We start from the raw sequence: 23013 nt of genomic DNA, 5'->3' as shown, positions 1-23013 counted from the left end.
CCAATCCACCTAACCTGCACATCTTTGGACTGTGGGAGGAAACCGGAGCACCCAGAGGAAACCCACGCACACACGGGGAGGATGTGCAGACTCTGCACAGACAGTGACCCAAGCCGGAATCGAACCTGGGACCCTGGAGCTGTGAAGTGATTGTGCTATCCACAATGCTACCATGCTGCCCTTTAGAGGGTTATGAATCTTGAAATTCCACACCCCAGAGCATTAGTCTAATTCCTAGGAAACTGCTGTCATCGAGCGTATTCAAGGTTGAGATTGAGAGATTTTTTTAAGAAAGGGAATCGAGGGATCTAGTGATCTGGCAGGAAAATTGAGATTAGGCCAAGGTTCAGTCATGATTTTAAATGAATTACTGATCAGGTTTGAGGGGCATATGGCCTACTCCAATTTCACATGCTCTCCAAAAGGCAAAGGTATTCAAATGGAGGCAACAGCTAACAGTACTTCTCCTTGTGATTCTTTGTTCATGGCAAGCAAAGACCTCCAATTTATATTAATAATTCAGGGACATATTCATTCCACTGGTAGCACAATGCTTGATAAGAGTTATTTCTGAGTAAATAATAAATTTGCAACTGGCCCATTACAAAGTCGAACCAAAACAAACCTAATGATGCATTCACTTGAGACATTTTAGATCTTGGAAAACAGGAAGCTAGTCCAGAGTATGACTGGCTGCATTCAGCCTTTGGATCAAGATGCGATGCAGAAAATTAGAGGACCTGTCCTGTTGATGCTCCTGATGAATGAAGTTTGTGCTTGGGGAAAGCACACCAGTGGTCAATTCTTATAGGACTTAGAGATTAGTTGTTTGGAATTGGTTGACTGAGCAGTGCACCAAAAATTGACTGTCACTGCAGTTTCATCCTTGAAGCATCTATTCGGATAATTTTAATTGTAATGATGCTAACTTGGGCGGCACGGTGCTCAGTGGTTAGCACTGCTGTCTCACAGCTCCAGGGACCGGCATTCAATTGTGGCCTCAGGTGATTGTCTGTGTGGAGTTTGCACTTTCTCCCCATGTCTGCGTGGGTTTCCTCCGGGTGCTCCGGTTTCCTCCCACAGTCCAAAGATGTGCAGGTTAGGTGGATTGGCCATGCTAAATTGCCCCTTGGTGTCCAAAAAGGTTAGATGGGGTTACAGGGTTATGGGGATAAGGTGGAGGCATGGGCTTAAGTAGGGTGTTCTTTCAAGGGCAGGTGTAGATCCGATAGGCTAAATGGCCACCTCCTGCACTGTAAATTCTGTGATTCTATGAACTGTGGCATGCGTGTAAATGTGGCTGATATAGACTGTGTCCAACTCTCTGGTACAGAAATGATACCTGCTGGGAATGTAAAATGGTTGAAACTAGTGGAAGAGAGCAATTATTGCCATTATGGACAAGCTGATTGCCAAGGACATACTTGATTTAATTCCCATGTTAAATGATGATGCCGGTGTGGAAAAGTGCTTTATATTGCAGACTGCCACTGGCAAAGTATGACCTTTCCCTGAAGAAAATGGCATCTATCATTACAAAGTAGTTAGAGAGGTTGGTCATGAGACGCATCAACTCCATATTCCCAGAATGCTTTGATACACTGCAATTTGCATACCACCAGATCCTGCAGACGTCTTCAACCTCTCCCTACTCCATTCCGAGGTTCTCACCTGCTTCAAGAAGACCACCATCATATCGGTGCCAAAGAAGAACAAGGCAATGTGCCTCAATGACTACCATCTGGTGGCCTTGACATCTATCATAATGTAGTGCTTTGAGAGGTTGGTCACTAGACACATCGACTCTCTACTTCCAGAATGCTTTGATCCACTGCAATTCATACCGCCACAGACCACAGCAGATGCCATCTCCGTGGCCCTACACTTATCCCTGGAGCATCTCGATAACTAAGATCCTGCGTCAGATTCCTATTCATGGACCACAGCCCCGCCTGCAACACCATAATCCCAGCCAATCTCATATCAAAACTCCAAAACCTAGGATGCGGCTCCTCCCTCTGTAACTGGATCCTCGACTTCCTGACCCATAGACCACAATCAGTAAGGATAAACAACAACGACACCTCCACGATAGTCCTCAATACCGGGGCCCTGCAAGGCTGGGTAGTTACCCCCTACTATACTCCCTATTCACACATGACTGAGAGATAACATTTGGCTCCAACTCCATCTACAGGTTTGCTGATGATATGACCATAGTGGGTCGGATCTCAAATAACGATCAGTCAGAGTACAGAAGGGAGATAGAGAACCTAGTGGCATGGTGCAATGGCAACAATCTCTCCCTCAATGTCAGCAAAACTAAGGAGCTGGTCATAATGATAATGTTTATTAAATGTCTCCAGTAAGCTTACATTAACACTGAAATGAAGTTACTGTGAAAATCTACTAGTCACCACACTACGGCGTCTGGGTGCACGGAGGGAGAATTCGGAATTTCCGATTCATCTAACAATCACGACTTTCGGAACATGTGGTAGGAAACTGGAGCACAGGAAGAAACCCACGCAAACACTGGGAGAATGTGCCGATTCCGCACAGACAGTGACCCAAGCCAGGAATCAAACCCAGGACCCTGGTGCTGTGTAGCAACAGTGCTAACCACTGTGCTACCGCACCGCCCAGGACTTCAGGAAGTGAAGTTCCGTACAGTACCCTGTCTGCATCAATGGTGCCGAGGTGGAGATGGTTGACAGCTTCAAATTCCTAGGTTGGCACATCAACAATCTGTCCTTGTCCCCCATGATTACTCTGCGACCAAGAAAGTGCAACAGCACTTATACTTTCTCAGGAAGCTAAGGAAATTCGGCATATCCACATTGACTCTTACCAATTTTTACAGAAGTACCATCGAATGTATCCTATCTGGCTGCATCACAGCTTGGTATGACAACTGCTCGGCCCAACACCGTAAGAAACTACAGAGTCGCAAATACTGCCCAGTCCATCATGCGAACCCACATGTCATCCATTGACTCTGTTTGTATCTCCCGCTGCCTTGGGGAAGCGGGCAGCGTAATCAAAAATCCCCTCCCATCCGGGGTATTCTCTCTTCCAACCTCTTCCATCAGGCAGAAGATACATCTGAGAACACACACTAACAGATTTTTTAAAAAGCTTCCACGCTGTTACCAGACTCCTGAATGGCTCTCTTATGGACTGAACTGATCTCTCCACACATCCTCTCTACTGAGTAGCACTACACTCCGTATGCTTCACTCTATGTCTATACATTGTGTATTTAGGTATGCCCTGTGTTTTTCATGTCTGGTATGATCTGACTGTACTGTATGCAGAACAATACTTTTCACTGTACCACGGTACATGTGACAATAAATCTAAAAGAAAGACCGTTTTCCTTGCAGTAAACATTTTGTAAACGTGTAGAACAGTAGAGCAGTAAATTTGGATTGAATATTCATATCTCATTTCTGTCAAAATAACTGTCAGGGTGGGAACCTGATCATATGAATGAAAAAAAAGAAGAAATAATTGCATTTCTTTCTAGTGCCTTTCATGACCTCAATGTCTCGAAGCGCTTTCCAGAACTTGTTTTGAAGGGTAGTTATTTATGTTTTCATAAACCTGTCTGCACAGCAAGCTCCCACAGACAGCATTATGATAATGACCAGATAATGTGCTGATAAATATTGGCCATAAAACTGTTCTTCAAAAGAACGATGGGACCTATTATGTCAACTGGACAGAGTGGTTGGGGCCTGGGTTTAAAGCCTCATCAAAAGTGGGACTTCCGACGTAGCACTCCTGGAATACTACACTGTAGGGTTAGCCTTGATTTTGTGCTAAATCTCTGGAGCGTGACTCTAACCAAGGATTTTACGAGGCAAGAATGCTACCACAGCTGCCACTTGTGTTAGACCAGTCTGACTGCAAGAGTTTCTGGGATAGAGTCATTTTCATGAAGTTGGTGCAGAAGAAACAATGTGCACTGCCTGACATCTGACAGAAATGGGCTTTTAAAAATGAGTGAGATTTGTGGTTGACTCCCTTTATAGGGAGATCAGTTTCCCTGGGTAGTCATTTACCCACGTCATGATTTCTCATGGTTTGTTTGGAAGGGAAAGGGGGGGGGGTGGTTAGTTGAGGTGGTAGGCAGTCAGGGCTGGAGGGGGGGAGAGGTAGGCGGTGGGGTCGGGAGCTAGCAGCAATCAGGTCATCTTTGTGTCATGGGAGTGTTCCTTTAAGAAATGTTTTTTGTCTTATCACATGGCTTCAGTGATGTCATTGTGTGGGTGGGGCTGGGCTGTGGCCCTGGGAGTTGGTTTTACTTGCGCTTTGGTTTGGGGCTTGTTTCTGGCTCTGAGTTTTTGCTTTTGTTTTCACACTTGGCTGCTGTACTCAGAAAGAGAAGTATCTTAGCATGTCTCTCTATCTTCAGTTTAAAAGCTGTTCCCAGATTACTTGATAACTTGAAAATAAAAAATTGCTTTCTGGAAGAAATTCAAACCTGCTGTTTGGAAAGGAAACAAAAGCATCCATACCAGATCTTGAATGCTGTCTGCTGGGGCATACCATTGAAAGTTCTTGTTATTAAATCTTAATCTTGTTCTTAAATTGGAGCAGTTAAAGGGGGAAATTGATGAAGGGTTATACAGAGATTACTGTAGCTCTGTGGGGTATTTATGTTTGTAGTTGATAAAAATGCTTATTGTGTGTGTTTATAGAAGTGTTAACTAAATTCGTAGAAAAAGCTTGTTTTTGATCAAAAGTGCTTAAGGCCTCTGTTGAATAACACCTTAAAGGCAGGCCCTTGTGCTCATCGTAACCAAAATCAATAAACAGTTGTGGGTCAGGTGAACCCTGGCCCATAACATTTGTTTCACCTGTTGGGTGGGGCCGCAGCCATTAAGGTGGGCCTGGGGGCTAGGAACTGGTGGTGAAGGTAGATCAGGGTGGATGTTATGTGATGAGTGATGATAGTTAAGAGCATTAGAGGGGTAGCAGGAGGTTCTAATGAATGTGTATGCCTCGAATTGGAACATAGTATCGTTTAAGGAAAGTTCACTGTTTATGGTTCCAGATTTGGACACCACCAGTTGATTTTGGGGGGTAATATGAACTGTGTGCTGGACCCGAAGGTGGATCGATCTCGGCTGAAATCTTTGGTCCCGCTGGGATGGTGAAGTCTTTATGGAGGAGACGGGAAGGGTGGATCCATGGCAGTTTACGGGGGGGGGGGCATTTTCGAGGATTGATTATTTTATTATGGGTCTGACTCTTCTCGCTGGGCTGAGAAAGGGGACGGATGTCCTGGCCTTCACCTCATTGGTGGCACGGAGGTGGTTTCAATTGGGTTGGAGGTTGGTAACACTGCTGAATGCTTCGGCATGGCTAGGGGATTTAATGGAGTTTTTGCACCTCGAGGAGGTCAAATATGCCATGAAGGGGCCGATTGAAGGGTTCTACCGGAGTAGGCAGCTGTTTATATTATATTTCAAAGAATTGGTCGGTGGGGGTGCCAGATGTTGATTTTTAAAAAATATATGCATCCTGCTTCCCTTGTACCTACTGCTTAGTCCCACTAGATGGTGCTGTGGTCCCTTTAGAAGAATTTCTATGCTGTTCACAAAATTCTGCATTAAGAGTCATAGGGTATGATTCCTCCGGTTCTGCTGCAGCGAATGGTAAATTTGGCAAGGTAGTAGTGGGGCAGACTTACAACTGAGAATCCCGGCTCCAGAGTCATGACGTTTTACAGCACAGAAATATGCCATCCGGCGCATCGTGTCTGCACAGAACAGCAAGCACGTATCTAACCTGACCCCATTTTCCGTCATTTGGTCCGTAGCTTTGTACGCTGTGGTGTTTCATGTCTTTGAGCACTCTAGCAATATCAATTGCTCAAAAACATCAAATTTCGCTTCTAGGCTAATACTTCTTTTCAAATTTCCAGTTAAGGGGCAATTTAGTGTGGCCAATCCATCTATCCAGCACATCTTTTGGGCAGTGAGGGTGAGACCCTCGCAGACACAGGAAAAATGTGCAAACTCCACACAGACAGTGACCTAGGGCCAGGATCGAACCCGGGTCCTCAGCGCATGAGGCAGCACCACTGCGCCACCATGCTGTCCTCTTTGCTAATAGTTTTACTTGCATTCTTTAAAACAGCAGCTTCCACTTGCTGGGCATTTCTGACTCATGTTTAAGAATGTTCCAAGGGATTGCTCTAAATCACAAGCTTGAAACAAGGGACTTTAAAATGCCCCACCTACCACAAATGGCTGTCTCACTGGTTTAAAGTGCCCAGGCTTGTGGGGTTCCAAAATTAATCGGGTGATTGAAAAGTCAGCTTCACGAAGGGCAAGTTCTGCAACATGTATTTTTTACTGAAGGCAAGGAAAGGGATTTTACCTGTGCACAGTAGCAAATGTCTCTCTTGCGGTTATCAAAATTGCTTCTGTGCCTCCTTCACACCAGGCACTTCCAGGGCTCCAAATTGAAATGAGCATTTTCAAGAAATGTGCAGCCCAGGCTGCAAGAACAAAACTGTTACATAGAACATAGAACAGTACAGCACAGAACAGGCCCTTCGGCCCTCGATGTTGTGCCGGGCAGTGATCACCCTACTCAAACCCACGTATCCACCCTATACCCGTAACCCAACAACCCCCCCTTAACCTTACTTTTTAGGACACTACGGGCAATTTAGCATGGCCAATCCACCTAACCCGCACATCTTTGGACTGTGGGAGGAAACCGGAGCACCCGGAGGAAACCCACACACACACGGGGAGGACGTGCAGACTCCACACAGACAGTGACCCAGCCGGGAATCGAACCTGGGACCCTGGAGCTGTGAAGCATTTATGCTAACCACCATGCTACCGTGCTGCCCCCATTACTTTGGATAGTCTTTCCTCAGAATATTTTCTCAGCGTCTTTTAAAAATAGTCAAAGTATTTTTCAATTGCAGTCAAACACCTCACTTTCTTCATAATGGTGCCGACGTTAAACAAAGATCTGACGTGTGAGGTGACGGCCTAAAAAATAAGTTGTGATGTTCATTCATGAAAAGGAAAGGATCCTAAAGAATAAACAAGATCTGTCTGGTAGCTTTTCAGGTTGTTACATACCTGTGCTACTTAGTGGGAACATTGGAGAGTAGGGATTGCCCCTCTGCTTCTCTTTTTCTATGTTACAACAGTGACTTGTACTTCAAAAGACCTTAAGTCGGCTGTAAAGCAATTTGGAATCCGGTGGTCATATAAATTTCTTTCATACTTCAAAGGTTGCGGATGATATTGTAGACGATATAGGCAAAAGTAGTAAACCGTGAGGAACAGATGAACAATCTGGAAGACATAGAATGTGATATAGACACATGGCAGTTGCTTTATATTGTCATATTTTACACAACCAATCATTATAGAAAATATCAATTAGTTGTCTATAATAGTAAACATTGTCAACTTTTGCTATGGTTTAGCATTTCACAACTGAACATGTTAGCAGTGAGAATATTTGACCGTGGACATTTTCTGTTGAAAGCTATCAAGATTATTGTGAAACTGCAACTTTATATGTTTTGTCATTGCAAATCGTTGGTTGGCTCTGACTTCTCCAATCTATAGAGGTCTTTAGTTGCAATAAATAGTGTTGTATAAAAACATTTACCACCTGAAGGGGAAAAAAGAAAAATACTCTTCATAGTTGTAGTATCTCTGATAGTGTTACATTGATAAATTGATAATTTAAATTGATAATTTTCTGTTAAGTGAGAAAATAATGATCAATAGTTTACATTTCAATTGTGGTCCATATTGCATGGCATATCGTAATAATTCCATGTTTCATTTGTCAGCAGAGAGTGTGCCGCAGAATGAAGCCGATCTGTCAAGTGATGAGACTGAGGAGGAATTTACAGCAGATGGTAAGTGTTGTTATTCTGTTTTCAGTTGGTCCCAACAACCATAGCTATTTTCCTTGTCATAGGCAGACGGGCTGGTTTAGCACAGTGGCTAAATAGCTGGCTTGTAATGCAGAACAACACCTGCAGCGTGGGTTCAATTCCCGTACCGCCCTCCCCGAACATGCGCCGGAATGTGGCGACTACAGGCTTTTCACAGTAACGTCATTGAAACCTACTTGTGACAATAAGCGATTATTATTATAATATTATTATGTGACCTTGATAGATGAGGACAGCATTGTCAGTCATTTCTTTAAGTCTGGTTTCCTCAACTCTTGATGCCTGCCTAGACTTGACCATTTTGATCAATGGTGGAATAATGAAACCACTTATGTTACTGGACACATCTCCCACTAGGAGTACATTTCGTGCCCTTACATTCCTAGTTTTATCCTAGTGATGATCAACGTGGAGGGATATTAATTTGTTACAGTGTCTGAAAGATGGTGATTGGCAAGTGATGATGGCATTTGACTTCATGGTGGCCAGTCACCATGTTGGCTCCTTGGGGCCATGTCTTTGGACTGTGTAATGCTATCCAGGTGATGCAGGAATACAGTAGAAAATATTGGAAATAATCAGCAAGTTGATCTGCATCTTTAAAGAAAAAAGCAGTTCTTGATTCAGGTAGATGACCTTGTATCAGAGTTCTGATGTCATGTCATTGACCTGAAGCATTAACGTTCCTGGAGCTTTAAATAAATTTTAGACCTAGGGTGGCACATGGCACAGTGGTTAGCACTGCTACCTACGGAGCTGAGGATCCAGGTTCGAATCCCGGCCTTGGATCACTGTCCGTATGGAGTTTGCACATTCTCCCTGTGTCTGCCTGGGTTTCACCCCATAACCCAAAGATGTGCAGGTAAAGTGGATTGGCCAACCTATATTGCACCTTAATTGGAAAAAAAAATAATCGGGTACTCAAAAAATGTAATTTAAAAAAAAAAATATATATATTTTAGACCTGCTGAGCATTTCTGTTCTTATTTACAGCATCCCTGCAGTATTTTGCTTGTGCAAAGGTGATGCAAAGTGTAGCTGGCCTGTGAGCCCGAAGGACTTCGTTATTACTGAATAAAGAATGATTGTTTGCCATTTGGCGGTTTGCTGAACTACTTTAATGTGGCATTAAGAGTCCGCCTGGGTTGGGGGATGGGGGCATGATATTGGATCTTGTAACAATCCAGAAGCTTTGGTACTATAATTGAATTCGTCGTAGTGGATTTAGATTGCAAGCCTAGCTGGTGTCGCAGAATTGGGTTCTCATAGTCGTTTTTTTTTTATCACTTTAGCAATAAAGTACTCCAGATATTACTGAACATTTAAAGGCTTCAGACTTCCTATTACTGATAATTTGGTAAATCCTGTATATGGAGGTAGGATGAGGGATAAAGACGATTGTGTAGGTATAGTTTTGTTATCTTTTGGAATTAAATTTCACCATATATTTACATAGCTCCTCCCAAACCTGCACAACAGTTTCCAAAACTGTGTTTATCCCTGCTCTGTGCCTTGAGCATGTAATAAAGGCTGACACTTCAGTACAGCATCGAAAGAGTGTTGCACAGTTGGAAGTGTTGTTTTTCTGATGATAAACCGAAGCTCTGTTTTCACCTTGAGTGAACATAAATGATCCCATGGCACAACACGACAAAGCGCTCATGATTTTTGAACAACATTTACTCCTCGACCAATATCATTGCAACAATTTTATCTAGTCATTTATTTCATTGCTGGTTTTGGGACCTAGCTGTGCGCAAATTGCCTGTTTTTCCTACTTCGAATAGTAACTACACTTTATTTAATAAATGAAATCATTTAGCTGTGAAATTCTTTGGAATATTCTGGGGTCATGAAGTTGCATTATAAATGCAAATTTTTGCTTTCTTAATTGTGTTAAATTTATTAAATGACTATGTTGTATTTGTGTTTCTTAGATTCGACTCAGCAAGAATATTCTGAAACTAGTGAGGACCCGGAAGTAGAAGTTACCATTGAAGGTAGTAGTTCTGTTTAATAATGTTTGGAAAGTACACACCACTGTGATAGTTGAATGTTCACTTGTGAGTTTAGCAACCCGTTTTGGTTGCTCTATTTTAATCCAAAACACTTGTGTTCTATAATCTGCAAAAATGAAAAAGATTTTGGGTGGCTACAGATGGAGCTGCATATTCTTTCCTCCAGAATTTTTATTTCTCACCTGGTCTTTCCCCCTCACATAATTTTGTTTGTCATAATCCAAAATCTTAAATTAGTTTGTTGATTTTTTAAAATTACATAAATCAAGAAGCTGTTGTGATTATTGAAAGTAAAATAACTTCTTACTCTTCTAATTGAAGGGCGTAACAAGGTAGATGCAGATGGGATGTTGCCCCTGGCTGATGAGTCTAGAACCAGGGGACGTGGTTTTAGAATAAGGGGCAGGCCATTTAAGACTGAGATGAGGAGGAATTTCTTCAAAAGGATGGTGGATCTTTGGAGGGCTACAGAAGCTCAATCATTGACCATGTTCAAGACAGAAATCGATTAGATACCTAGATAGTAATAGCATCAAAGGATATGGGGACAGTGAGGAAAAGTGGCACGGGGTAGATGATGGCCGTTATCTGTTAGAATGGCAGAGGGAACTTGACTTGGCTAAATGGCTTACTCTTGTTCTAATGTTCCTCTGTTAATTAAAGAGCTACTGGATTTTTTCAGTTGTGAAGAACAGCACTTGATCCTTGATTAAAAGTAATATTTTTGAGAGTCAGAAACTACCATGGATATAACATTTTTGAACTACTGAGTTCAATTAAAACATATATTGGAGTCTGCCTTTTGGAGTTATGGTAGTGGTGTTTTGAAAAATGAGATTTTCCAATCTGTCTGTGTTCTCATGACAAATGACACAAAAGGCTGTGAGCGAGAATGAGGATTAGTAACTGGAGTTGCCATAATAGACACTTCCTCAGTTCATCAAAACTAAAAATTGTGGTATGTGTTATTCCTCTAGTCTCCGTTATATCTATTGAGGAGAGTATGTATATGGTATGATAGAGATTAATATGGTGGAGAGAGCATACACAGTAGAATATTGGAGAATAACAGAAAAATAATGATAATTGTGGAGGGAATGAGGCTATGATGGGAGAGGGAGAAGGCATAACACAAGAAAGGTTTGGAGGATATGGTAGAGAAGATTATGAGAAAGCAAAAGGAGGGCAGAAAAGAAAATTAATATCCTTTTCAGGCGAACCGTTGAAAACACTTGTTTTAAAACTGCGTTGTAAATTTACTTGTTCTTAACTGAGACGATCACTGTCTGCAACAATTGAAATTTTCAAAATGATCAATTTTCTTTACATAAGGGATTTGGAACAAATTAAGTTGACTTGCATATTAGCTTTGATTGAAGAGAATGGCAAGACTTTATGGGCGGGCAGAGTAGACTTGGGGTGTATTTTGTTTCATTTCTTTGATAGAACATATCACTATCCCTCAATGTGTTTCTAAATAAAGAGCATGTGAAATGAAAATCGCTTGTAATAAAGAGTGGGTGGTTGGTTAACATTCTTGACCTGTAATTTTTACAATTAAAAACCTATGCTGCATTGAACCTTAACTGCCCCTGAAAATCCTGCTAATAACTTGCTAACTTTTTTTTGTTGCTTGCCTCCTGCTCCCACTTACTACCCTCGTGCTGACTGCCTCTCCTGATCCTCCCACTCGCTGCTTCTCTCCACCTGCCCTTATTGCTTCCTCCTACTCACCACTTCTTCGCCTGACCCTCCCCCTCGCTCCCACTCTCTTGAGCCCTCACTTGAGAGACTGGGTGGTGAGTGGGAACTCACGGGTTCGGGAGGGGGAAGCAGCAAGTGGGAGAGCGAGGCAATGACCAGGAGACTTGGGAGAGGAAGATGGCAGTTAATCAGACCAAAACAAAAATGGAGACAGCATTATGTGGGGGATCTTGCATCATTTGCAGACTGTGCTAAAATAAAAGTGTAGAGCTTGAGTTTTTAAAGTTTGTCTAACTTGACATTGTAGCATAGGAGGAAAACTAGAACCATTTATTAGTTTTCCCATTTTGGTGTGTAATTTAGCCCTAATACTTAAAAGTGGTCAAATGATTTCTCACAAAAATGCTATTGCAACTGGGGTCACATGGCCCTGTCTGGAATGGGATAAAGGAACTGGACTACTAGAACAAAATTGGTAGCAGAAGAAAACAGAGGGAATATGTTGCTGCTGGCATCAGTAGTTGTAAGTAAACCTCTTACAAACATTACCCGTGTGAAAGTCAAATCTTTAGTAATTCTCACAAATTTAACTTGTACATCAGTATATACTGTAATTATTGGTCTGTGCGTGACTGGTCGTAATGGGTAGTAATTCACTGATATCCTACCAGCAGCTAGACGTAGTAATCCTATAACCACTGATATTCACCCTGAAATTGCAGCCGACGTTTACCCTACATTGGACAAGATGCTGTTAGGTATCCGGGTCTTTGGTTCTAGGTGACAACTCTGAACTGGTATCTTGCAGCAGAGCTGATATTTTAAGTCAAAACTAGGCAGCACATGTTGACTTGGATAAAGGGGCACACGAAGGATGGTAAATATGCTTTTTAATAGTTGTAGCATTATTGTATTCAGACTTGTGATTTAGAACTTCAATCCCATAGAATGAAACACGAGTTGGAAATGTTCAGCAAGTAATTCGCAGCAATTGATTCTGTTCTGATATCAGTGAAAGCACAGTATATATTGACCTTTAGGTTACCAAAGTATGCTCAATATTAAACTTACCAATTTGGACAAGTATGATTTTAAAAATTAATTTTATGCCTATGTTGAAGATAAAATCCATATATATTTTCCATTTTCAGATGATGAATATTTCCCACCAAATAAGCGACCAAAGAATACTGTACAGCCAACAGATGCTGGGGCCACGGTGAAACGGAAAAGTAGGGAGTTCAATTTTGGTGAGTTAATAACTTCTATAACTGAAAAAACTGCTTTCAATTCCAAGCAAATCAGGAGACAAGTCACCAGAAACCTGTTGGATTTCATTTAACTGGTGGTCATACCTAATTAAATAATACAGAATTTAATTTGTGCATTCCAGTGGGTTTACTTGTAAATAATATTTCAGTGGATTTCACAACCCCTCCAACAATATGTGCAACTTACCCTCAATGTGATTAATTATTTATAAACAATGGATGGACTTTTATAGACTAAGCATGCCACTGACAAAGTCCATGGGTTGTACATTATTTACACTGTTTCGCGGTCTTGGCAATTTGGCTTTCCATTGTTGTTATAGTTGGTACAGTAAGTCCCCGCTTAAGTTGCCCCATTTTAAGTCGTTCCAGTTTAATGTTGTGCAGTTTATCAGACTGGCATTCCATTTTAGCATCTTCTGTATTAATGTTGTATTGCATTGATGTGATGTAGGGCCGCATGACCCAATTGGTACCATTTTAGAGGGAGTGTAATGAGAGATGCTTGTTTGCTCTCAAAGGAATGGTGATTTTTTTCCCCCTAAAAACTCTGCAGTACTTAGTGAAGAATATCCAAAGCAAGATTTTTTATTTTTTTTTACAACAAGGGAGAAGCCTGGGCATCTTTTTACAGAAATGGCCCATATCTTGATTCTGTCCTAGGTGTACCCACTATGGAGCTTTCCTGAGTTAGTCAGAGAGACTATTTTAAAGTCTGAGAGAGAGCGAGGCATTTGCTGAAGGTGAGGCAGAAAATCCATATTAAAGTCCTTTGAGATTGTTTCAGGCTTGTGATTTAGTGCTTCAATCCCTTAGAATCACTCTTAAACATGAGTCAGAAACGCCCAGCAAGTGATGGTAGTGACTCTGCTGCTGTGAAGAAAACAAGAAAAACTATCACCCTAGCAATGAAATTGGAGGTTTTAAAACGCCTTGAGGCCGGAGAACGAGCAGTTGACATTGGTAGAGCGCTTGGACTTCCCCCTACAACGGTGAGAACAATCCGTGGTAACGCTGACAAAATCAAACAAAGTGCGCAAAGTGTTACACCTTTAAGTGCTGGCAGGGTAAGTCGGACCAGAAGCAGCATTATGGAGAATATGGAAAGACTCTTGGCAGTCTGGATTGAAGACCAAAACCAACGGCAGGTGCCTCTTACTTTGATGGTCATCCAAGCAAAAGCTAAAAGTCTATATGATGACTTGCAGAATGAGCAGGGTGACAGTTCGCAGTCAGAAAGTTTCAATGCTAGTCGTGGATGGTTCGAGCGTTTTAAGAAACGTTCCTATCTGCGTGGTATTAAAGTGACCGGTGATGCAACTAGTGCCAATACAGAAGTGGCTGACGAATTTGTTGCCTATTTGAAGAGAATCACTGAAGAAGGTGGATACTCACCGAAACAAGTCTTCAACGTTGATGAAGCGGGGCTTTATTGGAAACGGATGCCAAAAAGAACATACATCTCCAGAGAGGAGAAGACGGCACCGGGATTTAAAGCTGCTAAAGATCGTCTGACTGTTCTGCTTGGTGGGAACGCTGCAGGAGATTTCAAGTTTAAACCCTTAGTGGTGCACCATTCTGAGACACCAAGGGCTTTAAGGGGCTATTCCAAAGAACATCGTGTAATTTGGCGTTCAAATAAGAAAGCCTGGATGACAGGGGCACTCTTTCAAGAATGGTTCTCTTTGTGTGCCATTCCTGCCTGGAGAGATTATTGTGCCAGAGAAAATATCGCTTTCAAGATTTTGCTCCTCTTAGATAATTGCCCAGGTCATCCTATCAATCTTGATGACTTGTCTGAAAATGTGAAGGTGATTTTCCTGCCACCCAATGTGACTTCATTGATACAGCCCATGACTCAGGGAGCAATAGCAGCATTCAAGGCCTACTACTTGCGCCGTATCTTCTCCCAGCTCATCATTGAAACAGGTGGTGAGAATGCGCCATCAGTCAGAGAGGTTTGGCGTGGCTACAATATCCTCAAGGGCATCAATAATATTGCTGATTCCTGGGATGAAGTTTCGTTGTCATATCTGAACGGTGTGTGGTGGAAAATGTGGCCTGAATGTGTCAGTGACCATGAAGGTTCTCATGACACTGTTGCTGAGGTTCAGCAAGAAATCATCACCTTGGCGAGGGAAGTTGGTTTTGATGAATTGGATGAGGCCGATGTGGTGGAATTGCTCAAGTCCCATGGAGAGGAATTGTCCAATGAAGACTTAATGCAGCTAGAGAGTCACCAAGCTGAAGAGGAAAACCGCATTGAAATGCCACATCCTCAAGTTTTGTCAACAAAACGACTGTCAAGAGCTTTCCAAATCATGGAAGAGGCAATGGAAATATTCGCAGAGGATGACCCAAACAGAGAGCGCAGTGCTAAAGTGAACAGAGCAATCAATGATGGCATTAACTGCTACAAAGAGATCTATCAACAGAAGAAAAAGAAAACTGTCCAACAGTCCTTGGAAAACTTTTTCAAGGTTGTTGACAGTCCTGGCTCTTTGCCCCATTAGCTCGAATACTACCAGGACCTGGCTGTTCAACCTTATTTAGAACTAAAATCACTCCAACTCCAGTCATTGAGCTTTTGTATGTACAAGAAAATTCTGTCTCCACTTGGAGCATTAGAAAATAAGCCTTTCACAGTCAATATCCAGAAAACAAAAATCGTCTTCCATTTGGCTCCCAGCATAATACCATCTCCTGTCAATTAATATCAATGTAGGACATCCTTCATACATTGGGAGCCACTTCTTGATGAACGCAGACATGGCGGTGATCATGAATTCCATTGTGGTTGTGACAACTGCCCTATTGTCAACTGAGATAAGAGCATTTAAGGATCAGGGTCTCAAACCTGAGACTAAGGTCATGGTATGCTGAGCAGCAGTCATCTCTACATTTCTATTTATGTTTCTGAGACTTGGACAACCTACAACAAGCACCTCAAAGCACTAACAGTGATGTCTTTGAAAAAACCTCCTAATTCCAGTACCAAGAAAGGTGGTTGAACAGCCAGGTCTTCTCCCAAGCCAGCATGTCCAGCATCAAGGTCCTGATAATTCAAAGCCACTTCCATTGCAATGCTTTAGGGATGTCTTCAGAGCATCGCTGATGAGGTCAAACACCTGATCAAAGAGGAGAAAGTTCATTCAGGACAGCACTAAGCACAGGGGGACTTCATGAGAAACCTGCAGAGACGAAGTCAAAACGGCAGAGAGAGTGCACATACCTCCAAATAACTCAACTGACCTTCCAAGCAGCACCTGCACCACATGTAGCATCATGTGCAAATTGTGCACTAATTGAATTTCTCAGTCATCACTGAATCCATCAAACTGGAGTGGAAGCAGGTCATCCCTGATCCTGAGGGACTACCTAAGAAGATAGAGACTGGTGAGTGTTATTTAATTTGAATTCCTACAATATTCCTTTTATATTTAGCGATTTACTTTACAAATTATTTGAGCTAGGAATGCACAGAACTTCATGTACAGAATTTCAGCCAGGCAAGAAATATCCAAAAGCACCTAACTCCAGTTTTAATATAATTTCTGTGGGAACCTTTGATTCACTTAAAGTTGTTTCACTTAAAGTCGTGATTTTAAGGAACGCAACTACAACTTTAAGTGAGGACTTACTGTAGTAGCTTGTTGAGAACATTTTTTGTATTGTGTTGCATGGGATGGCTTATAAACAGCTTAAGGTTCCAAATGATCAATGAAACCTGTATGGGGAAAGAAAAAATAGATTGTATTTGGGTCATAATGTTTAAACAGTAAGATGCACAGTATAATTGTCTTTCATAGTTACGATTGGCCTGTATAAAGTTTCCAACTGATCTGATAATGCAGTTGCTGAACACTGTTTACAACCAGGGCTACTTTGTCTTGTTGAACTCCTTCATAAATTTGAAAAATGGGGCAGCACGGTGGCGCAGTGGTTAGCACTGCTGCCTCATGGCGCCGAGGTCCCAGGTTCGATCCCGGCTCTGGGTCACTGCTGTGTGGAGTTTGCACATTCTCCCCGTGTTTGCGTGGGTTTCGCCCCCACAACCCAAAGATGTGTATGATAGGTGGATTGGCCACGCCAAATTGCCCCTTAATTGGAAAAAATGAATTGGGTACTCTAAATTTAAAAAATAAATAAATAAACAAATAAATTTGAAAAATTACTTTTTTTAAATGTAGAGCAATGGAACGCCAGAATTACGGAGTTGAGAAAGCAAGTTGAAGATCTTTTTGAAAGGAAATATGGTAATTATTTTATTTGGATCTATTGTATAATGTTAAACAGACTGTGCTATTAAGCTATCTGAACAAGTATAAGTTATCTAAAATATGGATTGGAGTCACTCGGCAATAACCTAAGATTTGTGCCTGCTTAAATCTGGTTCTTAAAAAAAGTACTTGGAACTATAGAAGGAGGCTATTCGGCCCATCGAGTCTGCAGTGGCCCTCTGAAAGAGCATCCTACCCAGGCCCTAGCCTCGTAATCCCATAACCTAACCTGCACATCCCTGGACCCAGAGGGCCAATTTAGCATGGCCAATCCATCCAACCTGCACATCTTTGGGCTGTGGGAGGAACCGGAGCACCCGGAGGAAACCCACACAGACAAGTGGAGAAAGTGCAAACTCCACACAGTCACCCAAGGCTGGAACTGAACCTGGATTCCTGGTGCTTTGAGGCAGGAGTGCTGTCCACTGCCAGATTGCTTGAGCGGTTTTAATAGAATTCAATAGAATTGTGCATTTGAGTTTCATTAAATATGCATAAATGTTACGTATGGGCGTAGTATGGTTTATGGAAATATATCTTTTTGATAAATATTGTTATCATTCCAGATGGATAATTAGATTTTAGCGGTCGGAAAAGGCTCAATGGCTGGGCTTTTTTTTTGGTTCAAATAAAATATTTTTACTAAGCTACCTGTAGTTGATGCAAGCTGAAGCTTTTTGAAATGTTCTGCATCAAAGATCTAAATTTGCCAATTTTTGTAGGGTGCAAATTGAATTAATATTTGTTCTCTGCATATTTTTCGCTGGAGTGGTTGCGGGGAGGTGTTGGTGTTTTCCACAGGTAGAACATGCATGATAGGAATATCTCCTGCTTTAGGTGCATAAACCATAAGTGATGCTGAGCTGCATTTCTCATTGAATCATCTATTGCTTCCAAAAGTTATTGTTCACTCATGATGATCTTCGAACACAAACCATTGATTTGGGGGATGCCATAAATGGGCTGCTTCCTCTCTGCATTGATGCAAGACCTCAGGAATCTTTGGAACTCTCTTCACCAGAGTGGTGGAGACAGACCACTGAATATTTTTAATGAAGCGGTGAATAGATTCTTGACAAACAAGGGAGTCAAAAGTTACTGGGGAGGTAGGTCGAATGTGGAGTTGAGGCCACAATCTGATCAACCACGATTTTATTGAATGGCGACGCAGGCTCGAGGGGCCGAATGGTTTACTGCTGCTGCTAATTTGTGCATTTTGAAAGGGAATTGACTATATACTTATTGGGCATCTTTGTAGGGCTATGAGGAAAGAGCAGGAGAATGGGACTTTTTGGATAACTCTTTCAGAGAGGCATGACAAATCAGATAGCTCCCTTTTCTCTTTAAGTTCTATGATTATGATGGATGAGAATGCTGAAGTCTACAAAGTATTTTGCTTCCCTCCTTCGCAAAGCTCTTTTGACTCCCATTTTTTACTTCTATTGCAATCTAATTAATCTACAATGTTGTGCGGTTTTGAAAAAGAGTGTATTGTACATTTTCTTCATTTAATGAGCATTTTGCATTCAATGTTTATGCCAAGCGTAATATCAGAACTTGCTGCAAGAGCATTTGCTTCATTCAATCATTATGAGGTATAATAGGCACCCCAGAACAAAGCAGGCTCTTATATATAGCAGAGTTCTGTAAGGAAGCCGTACGATGTTGCAAAAGGCAGTTTCCCTGACACAAAGTTCCCTTGAGTGACATCGATCTGGTAGCATGCTGAGAATTGAGATTGTACAATCTTGATAATGACCGGCATTTTCTGCCCCGCTGTGGCATGTTTCATGGCATGATGCGATGACCAATTAAATACCTGTGGACTTCGGCAGGACTGGGAGAAAATCACGGCCTTTATTTCTGTGGCACAGTGGTTAGTACTGGTGCCTCACAGCGCCAGGGACCCGAGTTCAATTCCTGCCTTGGGTCACTGTCTGTGTGGAGTTCGTACGTTCTCCCAGTGTCTGCGTGAGTTTCCTCCGGGTGCTCCCATTTCCTCCCACAGTCCAAAGATGTGCAGGGTAGGTGGATTAGCCATGATAAATTGCCCCTAAGTGTCCAAAAAAGGTTCGGTGGGGTTATTGGGTTATGAGGATAGGGTGGGTCGTGGGCCTGTGTAGTGTGCTCTTTGAGAGGGTTGGTCCAGACTTGATGAGCCAAATGGCCTCCTGCGCTGTAATGATTCTATGGTTTCTGTTCACTTTCAAAGTGGGTGCGCTTTCTATTTAACATATATTTTGCAAAGTGAAGTGTAAGGAATTCAACAAGTATTGTGTGAAACCATTGTATGTATCACTAGACGCTTAACATTATTATGCTAAACTTTTAGCTCAAGCTACTTTTACTACCGGACCAGTTGTGATCCCGTATCCACTCTTCCAGTCCAACTCTGAAGATCTTTGTGTTGATGGTTTACCTGAAGGCATTCCATTTAGGCGGCCATCCACCTATGGCATTCCAAGATTGGAGAGGATCCTTCTAGCAAAAGACCGGATAAAATTTGTTATAAAAAAGTATGTTTTTATTGCAAACTTATCATAAATTAAGGTGATCTTCCATTTTAGCTCAGAAATGTTGGCCTCAAACCAGTGTGGCATGTTGAACCTTCTAGTTTTTTCTTTTACAGTCTTGGATCCGTTGTGTAATATTTATCTATAGTAAAATAAACTTCAAATTTTTAATAAATCACAGTGGGCTGGATTCTCCGCTGTCGGGATTCTCCGTTACGCCAACCCACGCCCGGGGATTTCCCGATGGCTTTGGGGGTGCCCACAATGTGAAACCCCATTGGCTGACTGGCGGGACAGGGAATCCCCACACAGTATTTTTAGCAGCATATGTAGAGAGATGAATCTTGGCACTTGGCTTCGAATTTTCAAATTTTTGGTTACTTTACAGGAAATGGTAATGTTTGGTAAATTTTACATTTGGTAATTTCACAAGAGTTTGTTCATGGCAAAAACACTTCCCCTTCTTACACCCAGTGCCACCATTAGTTGAGGCTAAAGACATGACCACTAATTTTCAGTGACTCCAAGCTATAAAATGCTCAAGTATTTTGTGCTTTGAAGTAAGACAGTTTATTGACTATTTTAACATTCAGCGGTGTGATTTTTCGCATTATTATTTCTTCACTTACAAGGTTGAAAAAAGAATTTAATTTTATGTTAAAGTGAAAATTCTCCACGCAGTCCAGAATTTCATTTGAAGCAAAAATGAAAGACAGGTAAATTCCGTTTTTAGGAAATGGATGGGGCCAAGTTCATTCCGTAAGAAAGGATATCCTCAAAACCGGTATTGTCCACTTCACTGGCTCACTTGTGCACTAATTTAAACGCAGCTCGATATCTTACTGCCATGCCTTGGGAGCCTGCCCTTTTTGAATAATGGTGCAAATTTCAGTGCTGCCAATGGCAAACAGTGCATTTGCTTCAAACAAATGGTAAACCTTACTGCTCATGCTTGCTATCAGAAGGTTCAGGTTTAGAGTCAAATGACTGATTTTACCTCCACTGCGTATGTTTAATGCAGCATGGCAAACTAATCAACCCTAAAATACTGCAGGACTTTCAATAGCTTTAGAATAAATTAATTACAAGGAACAAAGAAAAGTACAGCACAGGAACAGGCCCTCCAAGCCCGTGCTGACCATGCTGCCCGTCTAAACTAATATCTTCCACACTTCCTGGGTCCGTATCCCTCTATTCCCATCCTATTCATCTATTTGTCAAGATGCCCCTTAAATGTCACTATCGTCCCTGCTTCTCCCACCTCCGGCAGCGAGTTCCAGGCACCCACTACCCTCTGTGTAAAAAAAACTTGCCTCGTACATCTCCTCTAAATCTAGCCCCTCGCACCTTAAACCTATGCCCCCTAGTCATTGATCCCTCTACCCTGGGGAAAAGCCTCTGACCATCCACTCTGTCTATGGCCCTCATAATTTTGTAGACCTCTATCAGGTCGCCCCTCAACCTCCTTCGTTCCAGTGAGAACAAACCGTGTTTATTCAACCGCTCCTCATAGCTAATGCCCTCCATACCAAACAACATCTTGGTAAATCTTTTCTGCACCCTCTCTAAAGCTTCAAATTTTTACCACATCCTTCTGGTAGTGTGGCGACCAGAATTGAACACTATACTCCCAAGTGTGGCCTAACTAAGGTTCTATACAGCCACAACATGACTTGCCAATTCATATACTCAATGCCCCAGCCAATGAATGCAAGCATGCCATATGCCTGCTTGACTACCTTCTCCACCTGTGTTGCCCCTTTCAGTGACCTGTGGACCTGTACATCAAGATCTCTCTGACTTTCAATACACTTGAGGGTTCTACCATTCACTGTATATTCCCTACCTTTATTAGACCTTCCAAAATGCATTACTTCACATTTGTCCGGATTAAACTCCATCTGCTATCTCTCCGCCCAAGTCTCCAAACGATATAAATCCTGCTGTATCCTCTGACAGTCCTCATCGCTATCTGCAATTCCACCAACCTTTGTGTTGTCTGCAAACTTACTAATCAGACCAGTTACATTTTCCTCCAAATCATGTATATATACTACGAACAGCAAAGGTCCCAGCACTGACCCCTGTGGAACACCACTAGTCACAGCCCTCCAATTAGAAAAGCACCCTTCCATTGCTACTCTCTGCCTTCTATGACCTAGCCAGTTCTGTATCCACCTTACCAGCTCACCCCTGATCCTGTGTGACTTCACCTTTTGTACCAGTCTACTATGAGGGATCTTGTCAAAGGCCATATAGACAACATCCACTGCCCTAGCTGCATCAATAATCTTTGTGACCTCTTTGGAAAAACTCTGTCAAGTTAGTGAGACACGATCTCCCCTTCACAAAACCATGTTGCCTCTCACTAATACGTCCATTTGCTTCCAAATGGGAGTAGATCCTGTCTCGAAGAATTCTCTCCAGTGATTTCCCTACCACTGACGTAAGGCTCACCGGCCTGTAGTTCCCTGGATTATCCTTGCTACCCTTCTTAAACAAATCAACAACATTGGCTATTCTTCAGTCCTCCGGGACATCACCTGAAGGCAGTGAGGATCCAAAGATTTCTGTCAAGGCCTCAGCAATTTCCTCTCTAGCCTCCTTCAGTATTCTGGGGTAGATCCCATCAGGCCCTGGGGACTTATCTACCGTAATATTTTTCAAGAAGCCCAACACCTTGTTTCTTTGGATCTCGATGTGACCCAGGCTATCTACACACCCTTCTCCAGACTCAACATCCACCAATTCCTTCTCTTTGGTGAATACTGATGCAAAGTATTAATTTAGTACGTCGCCCATTTCCTCTGGCTCCACACATAGATTCCCTTGCCTATCCTTCAGTGGACCAACCCTTTCCCTGGCTACCCTCTTGCTTTTTATGCACGTGTGAAAAGCCTTGTGATTTCCTTAACCCTATTTGCCAATGACTTTTCGTGACCCTTTCTAGCCGTCCTGACTCCTTGCTTAAGTTCCTTCCTACTTTCCTTATATTCCACACAGCTTCATCTGTTCCCAGCCTTCTAGCCTTGACAAATGCCTCCTTTTTCTTTTTGACAAGGCCTACAATATCTCTCGTTATCCAAGGTTCCCAAAATTTGCCGTATTTATCCTTCTTCCGCACAGGAACATGTCGGTCCTGAATTCCTTTCAACTGACATTTGAAAGCCTCCCACATATCAGATGTTGATTTACCCTCAAACATCCGCCCCCAATCTAGGCTCTTCAGTTCCCTTTCCTATCCTTCAGTGGGCCAACCCTTTCCCTGGCTACCCT

The 23013-nt window shown here is 42.3% G+C and overlaps 2 protein-coding genes across 14 annotated transcripts in view; both read left to right on the top strand.

Moving 5' to 3' along the window:
• LOC119974673 (general transcription factor II-I-like) overlaps positions 1–23013 on the top strand; it is a 195368-nt gene that overhangs the window by 89837 nt on the left and 82518 nt on the right. For 8 of the 13 annotated variants that reach the window (XM_038813765.1, XM_038813764.1, XM_038813768.1 and 5 more), the window contains 5 exons: positions 7844–7912; positions 9889–9954; positions 12825–12923; positions 17135–17200; positions 19557–19740. In XM_038813765.1, the coding sequence (XP_038669693.1) occupies positions 7844–7912; positions 9889–9954; positions 12825–12923; positions 17135–17200; positions 19557–19740 (484 nt within the window). The remainder of the gene's footprint in view (positions 1–7843; positions 7913–9888; positions 9955–12824; positions 12924–17134; positions 17201–19556; positions 19741–23013) is intronic. The other 5 variants (XM_038813763.1, XM_038813762.1, XM_038813760.1 and 2 more) reach the window with 5 other exon arrangements.
• Positions 12966–16680, top strand: LOC119974674 (tigger transposable element-derived protein 1-like). The gene has a single exon (XM_038813772.1). The coding sequence runs from the start codon at positions 13775–13777 to the stop codon at positions 15455–15457; it is 1683 nt and encodes a 560-aa protein (XP_038669700.1). The 5' UTR covers positions 12966–13774; the 3' UTR covers positions 15458–16680.

Source organism: Scyliorhinus canicula, chromosome 12 (assembly GCF_902713615.1).
Source record: "Scyliorhinus canicula chromosome 12, sScyCan1.1, whole genome shotgun sequence".
Taxonomy (NCBI): Eukaryota; Metazoa; Chordata; class Chondrichthyes; order Carcharhiniformes; family Scyliorhinidae; genus Scyliorhinus; species Scyliorhinus canicula.
The sequence above is the reverse complement of the archived record's forward strand: the minus strand, read 5'-3'. Positions and strand labels throughout refer to the sequence as shown.